The sequence below is a fragment of the Sapajus apella genome, unplaced genomic scaffold, assembly GCF_009761245.1.
Source record: "Sapajus apella isolate SASKATOON/1434 unplaced genomic scaffold, GSC_monkey_1.0 scaffold72, whole genome shotgun sequence".
Taxonomy (NCBI): domain Eukaryota; kingdom Metazoa; phylum Chordata; class Mammalia; order Primates; family Cebidae; genus Sapajus; species Sapajus apella.
Window position 1 is genome coordinate 1,650,901 of NW_022437012.1, and position 18,726 is coordinate 1,669,626.

An 18,726-nucleotide genomic window follows, 5' to 3' on the forward strand; every position below is an offset into this window, starting at 1 on the left:
TTTAAAAATTAAGTTTCATGTTTTCAATGTGAATATCCAGCACATTTATAATTTTGATAATAATTAACAGACATGGATATATCCATGTATGTTAAAAAAAAGCTACTTGTCCAAAGTTTTCTGTGTTTCTACTGGAATGCCAATTATGTAATCATGTAACTATTTTAAACTGTTTTACTGATAACCATGGTTTTAGAAGGCAGCTAGGTTCACCATTATACCACCAATGAATCTTTTCATTTTCCCTTTTAAGCATTTTATTATCTATAATTGACATGTAAAATGCACATAAAGTATATACTTTGGTAATTGTGACATATGTATGTACTTATCAAACCATCATGACAGTAAAGATAGTGAACATATCTATCACTTCCAAAATATTCCTTCTGCCACACTGTAATCCTCTATAATTCCAACATAGCAACCCATCCTGCCTATATAGCCACTGATCAACTTTATGTCCCAACAGATTGGTTTGAATTTCTAGAGTTTATATAAATGGAAGCATACAGTTATGTATTTTTCTTCATTTGCCATCTGTCACTGATTAATTATTTAGAGATTCATCTGCATAGGAGCATTCCATTCTATGATATACCACAACATGGATGGAAATAGCCATCACTTCATGATAAATATCTGTTTCTAGTTTTTGGCTATTACAAATAAAGTCACTTTGAAAAGATGTGTGCAAATCTTTGTACAAACATTTGCTTTAGTTTCTGTTGGTTAAATACTAGGTAGGAATGAAATAGCTAGGTCACATGGTAGATATATTTTTAACTTTTTAAGAAACTACAGAACAGTTTTCTAAACTGGTTGGAGCACTGTATGTATAATAATAATACAGTCATTCTAGTCTCCTTAATGCTTACTGCTTGCATGGTACACCTTTCTCATCTATTTTCAGCCAATCTATCTATCTATATCTATATGTATATTCTTAATCTACAAAGAAAGCCATTATATATTTTTCTTCCCAATCTGTATGCCTTTTCTTTTTCCTTTTTCTTATTTTAAAACACTGGTAAGGACCTGGTGTACAAAGCTGAGGAGAAGCAGTGAGATGAAGCATATATCTTCCTGATCTTCATAAAAAGCACTGAGACTGTCACCATTTTGTATAATATTAGCAGATTTTCTGTACATGCCCTTAATCAAAATGGGAAAATACCTCTTATTTATCGTTAGCTATGTCTCTATTTTTTTTTATCATGAATGGTCAATTTTATCAAATTATTTTTCTGCATCTGTTGAAATGCTCAAATAGTTTTTCTATGTTATTATAATACAGTTAATTATACAACTTGACTTTCAGATGTTAAAGCAATCTTATATTCTTAAAATAACCCCCATTTGAACATAATGAATTGTCGTTTTTATACATTACTGAATACAATTTGCTAAACTTTTATAAAGTATTTTTGCATCTATGTTCATGAGTAACTGCAGTTTTCTCTCCTTGTAGGGTCTTAGTCTGGTTTTAACATTAAGGTAATAATTACGTAAATCATGTTCCTTCTTTCTTTATTGTCTAAAAGAGCTTATGTAGAATTGGCCTTACTTCTACTTTAAATGTTTGATAGAATTCACAATAAGGGGCCTAGAATTCTAATGGTCAAAAGGTTTCTAACTACAATTTCAGCTTCTTTAATTGATACAGATCTATTCAAGTTTTCTTCTCTGGTTATTTTTTTATTTGTATCTTTCAAGGAATCTGCACATTTAATCTATGTTGTGAAATTTATTCATGATATTTGTATTAGTCCATTCTCACACTGCTAATAAAGACATGCCCAAGGCTGGTTAATTTATTGGGGAAAGAGGTTTAATTGACTCACAGTTCAGCATGGCTGGGGAGGCCTCAGGAAATCTGCACTCATAGCAGAAGGCAAAGGGGAAGAAAGGTACCTTCTTCACAAGGCAGCAGAAGGGAGAAGTGCAAGCAGGGGAAATGCCAGACACTTATAAAACCATCAGATCTCATGAGACTCGTTCATTATTATGAGAAGAGAATTGGGAAAACTGTTCCCGTGATTCAATTAACTCCACCTGGTCCCACTCTTGACACATCACAGAGATTACAAAACTCAAGGTGAGACTTACAGGGGGAAAGGGGGTTACACACAGAGCCAAACCATATCAATATTCAAATATTCAAATCTGCTCACAATATTATTTTATTGCTTTTAATGTATGTAGGGTCTGTAATGTTATCCCCTCTTTCATTCTGGATATTGGTACAGTCAAACCTATTTAGAGATACTGAGGGCTTAGTTCCAGACTATCACAATAAAGCAAATACTGCAATATAAGGAGTCATAGAATTTTTTGGTTTCTTAGTACATATAAAAGTTATGGTTACACTATACTGTAGTCTATTAAGAGTTCAATATACTATAATAAAAACAACATTCCTAAAAACAATGTGTATAATAAAAAATCATAGTAGTTTGTAAAAAATTCTAATAATCATCTGAGCCCTCAGAGTTGGGTCTTGACACAATATTGATGGCTGCTGACTGACCAGGGTGGTGGTTGCTGAAGTTTGCTGTAGCAATTAAAGAAATAAGACAAAAATGAAGTTTGCTGCATCAATTGACTCTTCCTTTTCCTTTCATAAAGAATTTTTCTGTGGCATGTGATGCTAAATGCTATTGATAGTATTTACCTACAATATAACTTCTTTCAAAACAGTCAATCCTCTTGACCCTGCTGCTGCTTTATCATGAAGTCTATATCCTTTGTTGTCATTTAAACAATGCTCATAGCATCTTCACCAATAGTAGATTAAACCTTAAAAAAATCACTTTCTTCACTCATCCATAAGAAGCAAATCCTCATCTATTCAAGTTTTATCATGAGATTGCAGCAATTCATCCCCTACCCCATCTTCAGACTCGACTTCTAATAAGAGTTCTCTTGCTATTTCCACCCCATCTATAGTTACTTCCTCCACTGAAGTCTTAAGCCCCACAAAGTCATCTATGAGGGTTGGAATCAATTTCTTCCAAATTCCAGTTAACGTTGCTACTCTGACCTTCCACCATGAATCAAAAATGTTCTCAATGACATCTAGAATGGTAAAGCCTTTTCAAAAGGTTTTCAATTTACGTTTCCCAGATCCATCAGAGAAATCATCCTCAATGGCCACTACAGCCTTACAAATATATTTCTTAAAAAAGACTTGAAAGTCAAAATCACTCCTTGATCCATCAGCTACAGAATTCATATTGTGACAGCATGCATGAAAACATCAACTTCCTTGCCATCTCTAATAGAGCTCGTGGGTGGCAAGGAGCATTCTTTGTCAATGGGCAGTAATATTCAGAAAAGAAATCTTTTTCTGAGAGGTAAGACTTAACAGTGGGCTTAAAATACTCAGTAAACCATGCTGTAAACAGTTGTGTGTTCATCCAGGCTTTGACCTTCCACTTCTAGAATACAAATAGGGTAGACTTAGGACCCAGCATTTAGAGATTGGTAAATGAGCTCTGGCTTCAACTTTATTCGGTAACAAAAGAGTCGGTCAGTCCTTTGAAACACTGAAGTCAGGTATTAACTTCATCTACGACAGTTCCTAGATGGCATCTTCTTCCAACAGTGTAGACTATTTTGTCTACACTGAAAACCTGTTGTTTAGTGTAGCCATTCATCACTTAGCTAGATATTCTGTATAACTTGCTGCTTCACTTTGAACTTTTATGTATGGAGATGGCTTCCTTCCTTAAGCCTCAAGAACCAACCTGTGCTAGCTTTAAACTTTTCTTCTGCGGCTTTCTCACCTCTCTTCTTAGTCTTCATATAATTAAAGAGAATTAGGGCCTTGCTCTGAATTAAGCTTTGTCTTAAGGGAAAGTTGTGGCTCTGATCTATCAATACCACTAAAATACTCTCCATATCAACAATAAGGCTGTTTCACTTTTGTATCATTTGGGTGTTAAATGGTGTAATACTTTCAATTCCTTCAAGAACTTTTCCTTTGCATTCACAGCTTGGCTAATTGGTGCAAGAGGCCTAGATGTTTGTCTGTCTTGGCTTTTGACATGCCTTCCTCACTAAACTTAATCATTTCTAACTTTTTATTCAAAGTGACAGAAGTGCAACTCTTCCTTGCACTTGATCACTTACAGACCACTGAAGGGTTAATTGATCTAATTTCTATATTGTTGTGTCTCACAGAACAGGGAGTTCCAAGGAGAGGAAGAGAGATGGAAACAAACAGTCAGTGAGGCAGAAAGAACAAACACTAATACAATATCTATCACTTAAGTTTGCTATCTTATACGGGTGTGGTTCGTGGCATACCAAAACAATTACAATACTACCATCAAAGATCACTAACACCATAACATATATAATTAGAAAGTTTGAATTTATAAAAACCTTCAATTTGACCATTTGCATGTCTTTTTTTGAAAAATGTCTATTTTTAAAAATGAATTATTAGGCTGGTTTTTGCTGTTTAGTTCCTTGTTATTCTGGATACTAGGCCCTTGTTGGAGGTATAATTTGCAAATATTTTCTCCAATTTTATAGGTTGTCTCTATACTCTGTCGACTGTTTCCTTTGCTGTGTAAAAGCTTTTTAGTTTGATACAGTCCCATTTGACTATTTTTGCTTTTGTTGCCTGTACTTTTAAAGACCTACCCATAAAATCTTTGCCTAGATCAATATTCTGAAGCATTTCCTCTATGTTCATTTAGCAGTTTTATAATGTCAGGTCTTACATGTAACTCTCTAATCCATTTGGAGCTAATTTTTGTATATAGTGAGATAAAGGTCTGGTTCCATTCTTTTGCAATAGATATCCAGTTTTCTCAGTACCATTTATGGAAAAGAATACCTGTTCTCCACTGTATGTTCCTTGTCAAAATTCAGTTGGCTGTAAATACATGGATTTATTCCTGTGTTCCCTATTCTGTTCTGTTGGTCTATGGGTCTACTTTTATGCTAATACCATGCTGTTGTGAATACTATAGCTTCACAGGATAATTTGATGTCTTCCATCTTTGTTCTCTTGACTCAGTATTGTTTCAGCTATTTGGGATCTTTTAGGGTTCCATATTTTTTTTTTTTCTTAATAGAGACAGGGTCTCTCTGTGCCATCCAGGCTTAAGTACAGTGGTATGATCATAGCCCACTGTAACCTTAAAGTGCTAGGCTCAAGTGATCCTCCCACCTCAGCCTCCCAAGTAGCTAGGACTACAAATACATGCCACTATCCCCAGCTAATTTTTAAACATATTTTTTATAGAGACAAGATCTTGCCATGTTGTGTAGGCTGGTATTAAATGCCTGACCTCAAGCAGTCCTCCTGCCTTGGCCTCCAAAAGCACTAGGATTACAAGTGTGAGCTACTTTTAGGATTGCTTTTTCTCTATCACTGGTATTTTGACAGATGTTGTATTGAATCTGTAGAATGCTTTGAGTAGTATGGTCATTTTCACAATATTAATTTTTCTAATTCATGAGTATGGGATGTTTTGCTACTTTTTTACGTTCTCTTCAATTTTTTCCCATCAGTATTTTGTAGTTTTGTTGTAGAGATCTTTCACATCCTTGGTTAAGTATAGTATTTGGTAGGTATCGTAAAGGTGATTGCATTCTTGATTTCTTTTCCAGCTATTATTAGTATATAGAAATGTGACTAATTTTTGTTCATTAATCTGTTTCCTGCAACTTAACTAAATTCACTTAATAGTTTTAAGAGACTTTTAGTGGAGTCTTTAGGCTTTCCTTTATGATCAGGCTTTCTGCAAAGAGGAACAATTTGACTCCCTGTTTTCCTATAGGGATGCTCTTTCCTGACTGCTCTGGCTAGGACTTCTAGTACTATGCTGAATAAGAGTGGTCAGTGTGGGCGTCCTATCTTCTTTCAGTTCTTTGAAGAAACGTTTTCAGCTTTGACCTGTTCTGTATGATGTTAGCTGTAGATCTGTCATTTATGGGCTTGATTGTGCCAAGATATGCTTCTCCTACACTCCTACACCTAATTTGTTGAGAGTTTTTACTTGAGAAGATGTTGAATTTTATTAAATGCTTCTTATGTGTCTATCGAGATGAATGTATGGTTTCTGAGTTTCAATTTACTGACATAAAGTATTATATTTACTGATTTGTATAGGTTAAACTACCCTTGAATCTTGGAAATAAACTCCACTTGATCATGGTGTATCTTTTTTATGTATTACTGAATTTGCTATGCTAATATTTTGTTGAGGAATTTTGCATCTATGTTCATTAGGGATACTGCCTGTAGTTTTTTTTTTTTTTTCTTTTTTTTTTTTTTTTTTTTAGGCAAATCTCAAACTGTCCCCCAGGCTGGAGTGCAGTGGCACTGTAGCCTCAACCTCCTCGGCTGCCGCAATCCTCTCACCTTAGCCTCCCGAGTAGCTGGGACCATAGGCATGCACTAGTATGTCTAGCTAATCTTTAAATTTCTTGTAGAGATGTGCTCCCACTATGTTGCCTGGGCTGGTTTTGAACTCCTGGGCTCTGGGAATCCTTCCGTATTGGCCTCTCAAAGTGTTGGGATTACAGCCACCACACCTGGCCTCCTTTCTTTCATTCTGTAGAGACATGGTCTCATCTGCCCAGATGAGTTCAGTGGTACAATCATAGCTCATTGATGCCTTGAACTCCTGAGAGCAAGTGATCCTCCTAACTCAAGTCTCCTGACTACCCAGGACTACAGGAATGTGCCACCATACCTGGCTAGTTTTTTCTTTGTTGTTGATTTTTATCATTTCAAAAAATACAAGTTTCAATTTGTTTACCCTTTGTATTATTTTTAGTCTCTATTTATGCTCCGATCTTTATTGTTTTTTCTTCTACTAAATTTGGGGCTTGGTCTGTTTTTGCTTTTCTAGTTTCTTGAGATGCATCATTAAACTGTTTATTTGGACTCTTTCTACTTTTTTTATGTAGGCATTTATTGCTACAAACAGCCCTCTTAGCAACGCTATTGCTGTATTTCAAAGGTTCTAGTAATGTTATGTTACTGTTTTCAATTGTTCAGAGAAATTTTTTGATTTGTCTTAATTTCTTAATTGACCCAATGGTCATTCAGGAGAGTTTTGTTTAATTTCCATGTATTTGCAGTTTCCAAAGTCCCTTGTCATTGATTTCTAGTTTTAATACATCATAGTCTGAGAAGATACTGGATATAATTGCTATTTTAAAATTTTGTTGAGACTTATTTTGTGGCCTAACATATGGTCTCTCCTGAAGAATGTTCCATGTGCTGAGGTGAAGAATGCATATTCTGCAGCTGCTGGATTAAATATTCTTTACATGTTTATTAGGTTCCTTTTTGTCTACAGTGTAGACTAAGTCCAATGTTTGTTTTCTGTCTAGATGATCTGTCTAATGGTGAATGTGGGGTGTTGAAGTCTCCAACTACTATTGTATTGGAGTCTGTCTCTTTATCTTTAATAATATTAACTTCATATATCTGAGTGCTTGAGTGTTAGGTACATATTTACAATTGTTATATCCTTTTGCTGAATTGATCCCTTTATCATTTGATATTGACCTTGTCTCTTTTTATGCTTTTTAATATTTTGTCTAAAATAACTGCTACTGTATGATTTTGGTAAATGTAAATTTACATGGCATTTTCCCTTCCCTTTACATTTAGTCTATTGTGCTTTTATAGGTGAAGTGAGTTTCTTGTAGGTAGCATAGAATTGGGTCTTGATATTTTTTTTTGAGACGGAGTTTCGCTCCTGTTGCCTAGGCTGGAATGCAATGGCGCAACCTCAGCTCACTGCAGCCTCTGCCTCAGCCTCCCAAGTAGCTGGGATTATAGGCGTCCACCACTATGCCCGGCTAACTTTTGTATTTTTGGCAGAGATGGGGCTTGACCCATTGGCCAGGCTGTTCTTGAATTCCTGACCTCAGGTGATCCGCCTGCCTCGGCCTCCCAAAGTGCTGGGATTACAGGTGTGAGCCACTGTGCCCGGCTGGGTCTTGATTTTTTACATCCATTCAGCCAGTGTCTAAGTTTTAACTGGAATTTAAACCATATAAATTCAATGTTAAGTGATATGTGAAGATTTATTCTTGTCATTTTGCTATTTTCTGATGGTTTTGTACATCCTTTATTCATTTCATCCTCTCTTATTGCTTCCCTTATTTTTATTTTTATTTTTTTTGGAGTAATAACCTTTGACTCCTTTCTTTTTCTCATCTACATATATCTGCTCTATTAGGAAATTTTATACTTTTATAAATTTTAAAATTTTATAATTTCATAAAAACATAAAATGTTATACAATACATGAAAACTTCATGTTTCATGTGTTTTCATGATGGTACACAGTATTCTTTCACTTCCAGATGCAGGACTCCCTCAAGCATTTCTTATAGGATCCATAGAGTGGTGATGAATTCCCTTGGATTTTGCCTGAGAAAGGGTTTATTTCTACTTCATTTTTGAAGGACAGATTTGCTGGGTAATGTATCCTCAGTCAGCATTTTTATTGGTTTATCTGCACTTTGAATATGTCACCATATATGCTCCTGGCCGGTAAGGTTTCTGATTAGGAATCTGCCATTGGTCTAATGAGGATTCCCTTATACATGACTTGATGCTTTCCTCATGTTCTTTTTAGACTTCTTTCATTTGACTACAAAGTGCCTTGAAGGAGACTTTTTTGGGTTGAATCTCTGTGAGGTTCCTTAAGCTTCTGGTATCTTCATGTCTCTACTACTTGCAAGAGTTGGGAAGCTTTCAACTAGTATTTTCTTAAATAGGTTTTTTTTAAATGCCTTTTCCTGACTCTTCTGAAATTTTCAAAAATTCAAATATTTGGTTGCTTTACAGTGTTCTATCTGTCATTTGGGCTTTTTCATCCTTTTAAAAAATGACTAGATTATTTCCAAAGACCTGTATTCAAGTTCAGAAATGACTTTTACCACTTAATCTAGTCTATTGTTGATGCTTTCTATTGTAGTTTTTATTTCATTCTCTGAACTCAGTTCCAAGATTTGTTGGCTTTTTAAAAAAATATGTCTTGGCTGAATTTCTCATTCAGATTATTGTTTTCTTGATATCTTTGTACTGTCAAGCTGTTTTCTATCTCATTGCATTTCTTTAATATCATTATTTTATTTTTCAGGCATTTCATTTTATCATTTCTTCTATCCTTAACAACTGCACATCTTGTGTAACAGGTGCTTCTTCCAATTTTATGAATTGGCTGTCATAGGAACAAACTTTTTCTTGTGATGTACCTATAGTGTTGGCTGGATAGCATGCTCTGACTTTGGTTCTGGGTGGGTGCAGCAGCATAGTCTTCATATAATTTATTTGGCTTTAATCAGTGTCAGAGGTGTCTGTGAGTTCCTCAGTAGCTCAGGTTGTAGAGGCTGTAGTGGCTGTAGTAAAGCTGTACTGGGGGAAATGCCAGGAAGGCTGGTTTGTGGGCACCAGTTGTAGTGACTGCAGGCTGGGCATGCCAGTTTTTGGGTGTCCAGGTGGTATGTGTGGTATCAGTAGTATAGGTGGGCTATCCCTTGTGGTCCTGAGCTGTGCATGTGGGGGACAGTAGTGGTAGAGGTAGGGTGGATGAGGCTAGTCCCTGAGCCCCTGCGAAGTGCCACAGATGCCAGTGTCAGGCAAGGTAGGTCCATTATTGAGCCCCTGAAAGGTGTGTGTGTGTGCTAGTAGCTGCAGGTATGGCCAGCCAATGCCCAGACCCCAAATGCGCTGGGACGTGGTGGCTAAGGGTGAGGCATATCTAGCCTCAGGCTCTTGGATGTTGTGTGAGGGCCCTCACAGTTTTAAGTGGGATAGGTCAATCTCTAGGTTCCTGAATGACATATACAGGTGCCAGCAGCTGGAATTGTCCTGTCTTCAGGCCCTGGATGTTACCAATGGTGATGGTGGGCAGGGCATGTAAATGTTCATGTCCTTGGAAGGTGTGCTGAGGTAGACCAGTCCTTAGGCCCCTGAAGGCACGTCCAGCTGTACAGTGGTCTTGCTGCTGGAGGATGTGAGTTGCTGTCAATGATAATGTTCCTGTGCAGGCAACTCCAAGGCTGTGGTAAGCACATGCTTCATCTCCCTTTATGATGGGGACAGCCTCCCTGGCACACTGCACTGCCCATTCCGCAGGGTGAAGGACACTACATGAGACAGTCAAGGACCTAGCTACACCCTGGGTGCAATTAGTGTTGCAACTTCGCAGCTCTCTGTCCGGACATGGGGGGTTGTCAGTGGGGTCTGAGAGATGTGGAAATGCAGGGGCTACTGGGCACCACTGCAGGATGTATTCCGATGGTGGCTGAGCTCTGAAAATGGCACTGTGTTGCAACTGTCTGGATCTCAGGTGTGTAGAGGGAGTGCACATTCCCTCTCTGAAACAATACCATGGTGTGGACTTCAGGGAGCTCCCTATCCTAGTCTCAAGGCCCATGAGAGCCAAGGGGCTTTCTCATAAGTAGGACTGCAGTAATCTTTGGTGCAAATGTGAACTATTGAGGATCTCTCCCTTACCTTTTCCTTGCAATGGGCAATTCTTCCTGGCTCTCAGGTGATCATGGCTAGGCTGGCTACTTTGCTTCCCTCTCCTGTGTCTCAGAGGTTCCCTGTCACTTCCTTGCTAAATTCTTCTGTTCTCTTTTAAATTTGCTATTCATTGTGTGTTTACCTATATGCTGATTTGGTCCTTCTTTGTGGAAGATACAAGTGCCTCTGTGACTCTGGTCAGTCACCTTGAAGTCCCCTCTCTGCTTTTCTTTCTGTAGATACAGATTCCTACCTTATATTATTTTCCCTTTCTGTGAAGAACTCCTTTTAACATTTCTCACAAAGCAGGTCTATTGGCAACAAATTCCAACAATTTCTGTTTGTGTGTGTGAAAGTCTTTACTTCTCTTTCACTTCTGAAGGATAACTTTGCTACAGACTTTTAGGTTGGTGGCTTTTTTCTTTCAACACTTTAATAACCAAAATATTTCACTCTAGTTTCTTCTTGCTTACGTAGTTACTGAAGAGAAATATAATGTATTTTTTAATCCTTGTTCCTCTGTGCTAAATGTGCTTTTTATCCACCCCTCTTTTTTTTTTGAGACGGAGTCTTGCTCTGCCGCCAGGCTGGAGTGAGGTGGCACGATCTCCACTCACTGCAACCTCCGCCTCCTGGGTTCAAGTGATTCTCCTGCCTCAGCCTACCGAGTAGCTGGGACTATAGGGGCATGCCACCACGCCCAGCTAATTTTTGTATTTTTAGTAGAGATGAGTTTTCACCATGTTGGCCAGGATGGTCTCAATGTCTTGACCTTGTGATGTGCCCACCCTAGCCTCCCAAAGTGCTGGAATTGCAGGCATGAGCCACTGCACCCAGCCTATATTTTCCTTTATAAAAGATTTTCTGATTATCTGCAATGTGACTATCTTATGTACAGGTGTGGATTTTTTGGTTATTTGACCTGCTAGGTGTTCTCTGAACTTTCTGATTCTGTGATTTGATGGCTGTCAGGAATTTTGGAAAACTGTCAGCAGCTAGTTTTTCAGATATTTCTTCTGTTCTTTTCTCTCTTTATTTCCATTATATGTCTTAAATATTGTTCTTTCATTCCTTTCTCCCTTCACTTTTCAGTTTTTGAAGTTTCTACTGACGTATCTTTAAGTTCACTCATTTTTTTCTCGTGTATAATCTACTGATAAGACCAAAAGCATTCTTCATTTCTGTTGTGATGCTTTTGATTTCTAGCATTCCTATTTAATTCTTTCTCAAAAGGTTTCCATCTCTGTGCTTACATTTCCACCTGTTCTTGTATGTTATACACGTTTTCCATATATTTTTCCCTTAGTATATTAATTATAGTTATTTTAAATTTCTGGTATAATACTTCCAAAATTTCTTCCATATCTGGGTCTGTTTCTCATCCTTGCTTTGTTTCTTCAAATTGTGTTTACTACCTTTTGACATGTCTTGTAATTTTTTGCTAAATGCTGGATATGATACATTGGGTAAAAGAAAGAAGTAAATATGCCTTTGGTGGGAAGCATTATGCTTACCCGGCAAGGCATAAGGCTATGTTTAATGTTTGTGTAAACAAACTGTAAATGCCAGAAGTTATAATTTTCGCTGGTATCTTTGTTTTTCACATCCCTGTTGTCTTTGGGTTTCCCTAAGGGACTCCTAAATAATCTAAGCCTTACAGTTATTTTAGTTGTGATTCCCTGTTATTATTTATGAGCCATGTTGACATGGCAGTGAGGTGTGGGATAGCGAGGAATCATTCTTTCATCCTGTAATTAGGTCTTAGTGGTTTAGTGGTCTGTGTCTCTTGGCTGTGATCTTCAGTGCTTCTTCGGTCAACCCATCCTTAGGTCAACCCATCCTTAGGTGAGATAAGAAAGCAGGAGGGGTCTAAATTGGGTATTCTCATTCTCCCACTTTGGTCAGACTCTGATAAAACCCACAATGGTTAGATGTTGGTAAAATAGTTTGCCCTGGGGGCAAATCTCTGTTAAAAAGACTGGAAAGCTCTGATCATCTTTCAAAAATTCCATAAAATTCATAAGCAATAATTTTTAATAAGTAATTTTGAAATAAATTATTTTGATGTCTTCCAGTAGATTCTAAGTGGGATAAAGTATAAAGTTTATCTCACAAGTAAAATGACAACATTAAAATAGTTCAACAGCCACTGTTTTTAATATAAATTATTACATTTGGTAATACAGTGGTAAACATAAAAGTATCAATGGATGTTCTTACCATGCAAATGTATTCATTCGTACCCTGTTCTTATAAATCAGAATTCCTCCTGACATCACTCCAATCATAATTTCATTGTTACTCTGATCCTTCAAAAAAAATGAATAAAAACATGATAAATCTAAATTAATGGGCTTTGTTAGAGATATATGTTTAAAATAGGATTCATTTTTATTTTTTAAACTAAACATGGCATTTTCAAAGGTTACAAAGAATTGCATACTGATTAGAAACCCAAATGGTAGTTGTTACCACATAAAAATAAAGAACAAACTTTAAACCAAACTGAAATGTGTTATTAAAATACATTATCTAAAGCAAAATGGACTTTCCACAATTTATGACTAGAACTGACTCTTTGGAGTAGGAACCTAGAATCTAGGAATCATAGACTTTTTCCTTTGGTAGAATGATGACTTAGAGTATTCATTCTACCATTCCTAAAACGATTACAATCTATTTACCAAGTAGATGTGATGCTAACAATACAAACATGAATAAAACACGGAGGAGTCCAGGGTTTGGTGAAGGGGAGCCCAATAAAGCGATATTTACAACATAATAAGAAATCCAACAACTAACATAATACATTAGAAACATTATGAGGGTATACAATAGAGAACAATTCTTAGAGGGCTTAGAAGACCCCAGAGAATAAAAATTTGAACTGTGCACTGAAGAATATGTGTTTTCATAGTAAATTACCCAATTTGAATGCTGACCTACATTAATGAGAGAATGGGTAGAACAAAAATACATTTCTTAGATGCTAATCTACCTTGAAACCATTTTGCTTATTTAAAAGATTCTACAAGTAATCTAATATAGAAGGCATGCTTTTACCACCTACCATTCATTTAATCAGAAGATAGAACTTATTAGTGAAATATGAACTAAATTTTATCATTGTCTCCTTAGAACAAATACTTTACAGTATCAATAACATCTAATGAAATAAAATCTTATTAAGCTGTTAGGTAAGATAATGCATAATTGGTTAAATGCAACAGTGTATATTAATTTGCATGGCTGCTTTTTTTTGACTAGCAATAATCAACATTATTTCAGTACACTACTATCAGAGTGTTAAAAATCATGTTTTAAAGGACATCAATTAGAAGTTTGGATCAAGATGTGAGACTGAGCCTAAATGATGGAAGGGTAAATATATACTCCTACTAGCCTATCTGCTTCCAACTTCATGAATCATTAGAGAAGATATACAAAAAGTAAAAGAATCTGTAACACTTAAAAAACAATCTATAACATATGAACATGTTATCAGTGGACCAGACATCTTGAGAAATCCTTAAAGGCATACAGTGGTAAGACTAGATTTACTGAGGGAAAAAAAGTTCATGAAACCACTGCCCAAACTATGTGGGAAAGAGACTACTCCATGTGGAGTTAAAAACAGAAACGAAATTTTCAGGTATGTTCAGATATCATGGATAGAAAAATTGAGAAGGCCTGCAAATTACTGTCAAGATAATCAGGTAGGGAGCAGCTGCGGGAATTAGCTCCTTACAATCCCACAATCCCACTCCAACTGGATTCCACTAGAGGAAATAAAAGTGTGATGCCTGTTTAAAACAGCTATTGTGGACAGTGGGTCCAAACTTTAGAATTAAAGGTAATCCCCAAATTGAAAGAGGCAAACTACAGGCAAACTGTAGCTGGCTTCATATTCCTTCCCATCTTAACCATCAGGTAAGGCAGACTACAGTAAAGAGAAATAGCATCCGCAACCAAGAAATCACAAATACAAAAGAGAGTACATAAACAAAGATCACCAAGTATTTGCGGAAAGCTAATACCATTAGAGAGGTATACCAAACCCAATAAACAGATAAACCAATCAAGATACAATGTTAGTAGAAAACCAAGTTTAAAAAATAACATGTTCAGAAACATGCAGGAACTCAAGTTTCAAATTATAGATATCTAGACTAAAGTGGCAGTTCCCAAGGCATTCCTAGACATGGGTAAGATAAAACAAGAGAAGCATTATAGTCTTCATGGACACGTATGTTGTTAATTCCAATGTCTAGAAAAATACACTTTGACCAACTTAATTAAAAATATCTTACTTTGCTTTTCTTCATATCACTTATTATTTACTACTGTATTATAAATTTAACAAATAAATTACTTACTAGAACCCAAGTAACAAAGAGTGCAGCTATTTACTGAGTTCCTAGGCAAAGAAAAAAGTACCTTGTATTCTTTTGCGGAATGAATTGCTCCCTATTATGGTCTGTATGAAAATGTCTTAGCTGTTTAGCTGGCATCCAAGGCCTTTATACAACCATCCCCATTTAATCTCCCCTCTCTAACTAGTAAAAATCTACTCTAGCCAGGCCAATTTTATGATGTGTTTTGTGTGCCCACAATTCCATGTTAATAGTGTTCTCATGCCTTCTTCATATCTCCCTGCCAAATCAAGCCAAACCAAACCAAAGTCTAGATTACATCTGTTTTCTCTCTAAAAACTTTATTAGACCACATCTGCATGTTTCTCTCATATTTATCTGTTTCTTAAACCACTTATCTGAAAGACCTAATTATTATACAGATAAGGGCTAAGACTGTGCATAACAGTGTCTTTCAAATTACATGTGGTAAAGGATCAGTTATGTTTTGTTGTTTTTGTTGCTTAAGTTTCCAATCAGTTAGCTACTGATGCTTTTGAAAAATACGCTAACATGCTTTATGTCAGACTGCTATAAAAGTAGCTAAATCTTACACTTAATTGCTGTATGTGTCTCTTCATGGAGCAACTAAGATTTACAGAATGGCAACAGTCTGTGGATCACACTTGGAATATCAATGAACCATTACATCATTTCATATTCCTTCAAAGAGCTTACTTCTCAAATAAGTTATTGGATTTCTGATGGTACTTTTATGCTTACACTTAGGCAGTCATATTACTGGAGATGTTTGATATAAAATCAGATTATAAAGATTTGTGATGAGCTTTAACTATGTAGTTACCTTTGGAACTAAGATTAAATGATAATTCAAGGGGAGAATTTATAATATGCAGTGACTATATGATTTGACAATGTAAATTCAGAGTAACTACGAAAAAAGAAAGGAAAAGGGAGATACAAATTTTAAAAGTTAAAAATTTTAATTGCTCTAGTAAAAACTGACATGGTAATTATAAGCACTATTTTCAATATAGGATAGGATAAAGCAAATAAGTAATTATAGGATATGTGCATTCTAGAATTCCTCGAGCCCTAAGAACCAAAATATTCTGCGTATCCCAATATAGATATATAGAAACTAGTATAGATAGATCCCAACTCTATACGCTTAAAAAGCCTAGAGGCCGGGCGCGGTGGCTCAAGCCTGTAATCCCAGCACTTTGGGAGGCCGAGGCGGGTGGATCACGAGGTCAAGAGATCGAGACCATCCTGGTCAACATGGTGAAACTCCGTCTCTACTAAAAATACAAAACATTAGCTGGGCATGGTGGCATGTGCCTGTAATCCCAGCTACTGAGGAGGCTGAGGCAGGAGAATTGCCTGAACCCAGGAGGCGGAGGTTGCGGTGAGCCGAGATCGCGCCATTGCACTCCAGCCTGGGTAACAAGAGCGAAACTCCGTCTCAAAAAAAAAAAAAAAAAAAAAAAAAAAAAGCCTAGAAACAATTACCAACGCAGTAGGAATAAGCATCCTTGGCACCTACACTGAGATTTCTGAAATATCATTTTCCATTAAAGGGGCTTCTTCAAGAAATGGCTAATTCCATGTCTGTGGCAAAACATCTTAAAAACACGCCTGTAATCCCAGCACTTTGGGAGGCTGAGGTGGGCGGATCACAAGGTCATGACCAGCCTGGCCAACATGGTGAAACCCCGTCTCTACTAAAAATACAAAAATTAGTTGGGCATGGTGGCGCATGCCTGTAATCCCAGATACTTGGGAGGCTGAGGCAAAAGAACTGCTTGAACCGGGACCCAGGAGGTGGAAGTTGCAGTGAGTCGAGATCGTGCCACTGTGCTTTAGCCTGGGCTATAGAGCAAGACGCCATCTTAGAAGAAAAACAAACAAACAAACAAACAAACAAACAAACAAACAAAACCAACCAACCTAGATAGCTATCAAAGACTAGAGTAAGGTCATCTTAAAAGGACTTAGGAAGCTGGGTGCAGTGGCTCAGGGATTAAAAGGATTTAAGACGCTAGGTGCAGTGACTCATGCTTGTAATCCCAGCACTTCAGGAGGCTGAGGTGGGCAAATCACTTGAAGTCAGGAGTTTGAGACCAGACTTGCCAACATAGAGAAACCCTGTCTCTACCAAAATAAAATAAAAATTAGTTGAGTGTGGTAGTGTGCACCTGTAGTCCAGCTACTTAAGAGGCCGAGGTGGGACAATCACTTGTACCCAGGAAGCAGTGAGCTGGGATTGCACCACTGTACTCCAGCCTGGGCGACAGAGTGAGACCCTGTTTCAAAACAAAAGGTTAGGAGCCAAAAATAGACACACCCCTCCTTGCGACCAAAGATGGGCTAATTTGAGCTTTAATAAGGAGAATAATTTTACTGTATTAAATCCTATCAGTAACATCTAATCTGCCACTTCATATTCATTACCTTGAAAACCAGGTAAATAAAAGGAAAGAATCAAATATTCTTTTCCATGCCTTTTCTATAATGAACTATACCATTGGGTAACTGAATAGTAAAAGAAAGAAAATGACCCCTTATAAAATCATTCCAGCAAATAAATAAAATAAAAAAATATTAAGACGTCTCCGTTTTGCAGCCTCCAATAAATTAATGGATCTAGGCGTACAGCATAAATGGCTGCTAGCATAGAATAAGAGCAAAACCCAGGCATTATGCACCACCTGAAAAAAGAACATAACAGAGATCAATCTTGAATCTGAACATGCCTCTAGAACAAGCTGTCAATCTGCAGAAAATGCAGAGAACAGCAAATCATGTTGAATTACATTATAAATATGTGATCAAGTAAAATCCAGACTGTAAGAAACTACAGGTGAAATAGTCCAGTGCTTTGCAGGTACATTCTAAGTACAAGAGAAGAAGGAACAACCTATAGATTAAAAAGAGAGATCTTAGTTACTCTGTGTCAAATAAAACACACTAAACAACAGCAAGACCAAGCTATAGTTTCTAGGAAGGCACACTTAGGTAATAAAAATCATGAAAAAAAATAGTATGTAGGAAGGAGCTGTTATTGGGAAAAGCCTTCTAGAGTAGCTGGCAACATTCTTCTACTTGAACTGGGTGGTAGTTACAAGGATGTCTGCCTTACAATAATTCAGTAAGATGTATATATATATACACTTGTCTGTGTTTTATTTTATAACAGTATGTTTAAAAAGAGCCAGAAAAAATGATATTTAAGCTGAATACAAATGGATGCGCTAACATTTTCTGCACATATCCCAGTTGCTCATTTCACCTTCTCTTGTGGTGTACAGAACGCCATCACCTCCTTTCTTCTGGAGACTACTACTCTATACGCAAACTAATTAGCTAGGGTACTTATATATTCTGACCTCTCTATTGTCACATGTTAACAGTACAATAACCCAAACCCACTCAATGTTATAATGTGCATAAAAACAGTAATTTTAAGTGGTGGAGACAGCCGTTAAAGTAATTTTCTTAATTACTTTTAATTATAAAACAATTTCAAAACAATATACAACAATTTCAAATATTAAATAAGAAGTCAAACACTCCCCTCCTCACCTTCCCTGCCTCTTTCCCTTATTCCCAGAGATAACCACTATTAATACTTTGGCGTATATTCTCCTATATCTTTATGTTTATACAAGTTTTTCTGCCGGGCGCGGTGGCTCAAGCCTGTAATCCCAGCACTTTGGGAGGCCGAGGCGGGTGGATCACGAGGTCAAGAGATCGAGACCATCCTGGTCAACATGGTGAAACCCCGTCTCTACTAAAAATACAAAAATTAGCTGGGCATGGTGGCGCTCGCCT

At 36.9% G+C, this 18,726-nt stretch overlaps 1 protein-coding gene across 2 annotated transcripts in view; it reads right to left on the bottom strand.

Annotated features, from left to right (window-relative positions):
* Positions 1-18,726, bottom strand: part of PTPN4 (protein tyrosine phosphatase non-receptor type 4) — a 219,813-nt gene that overhangs the window by 68,770 nt on the left and 132,317 nt on the right. For both annotated transcript variants that reach the window (XM_032250629.1, XM_032250628.1), the window contains one exon: positions 12,740-12,828. In XM_032250629.1, the coding sequence (XP_032106520.1) occupies positions 12,740-12,828 (89 nt within the window). The remainder of the gene's footprint in view (positions 1-12,739; positions 12,829-18,726) is intronic.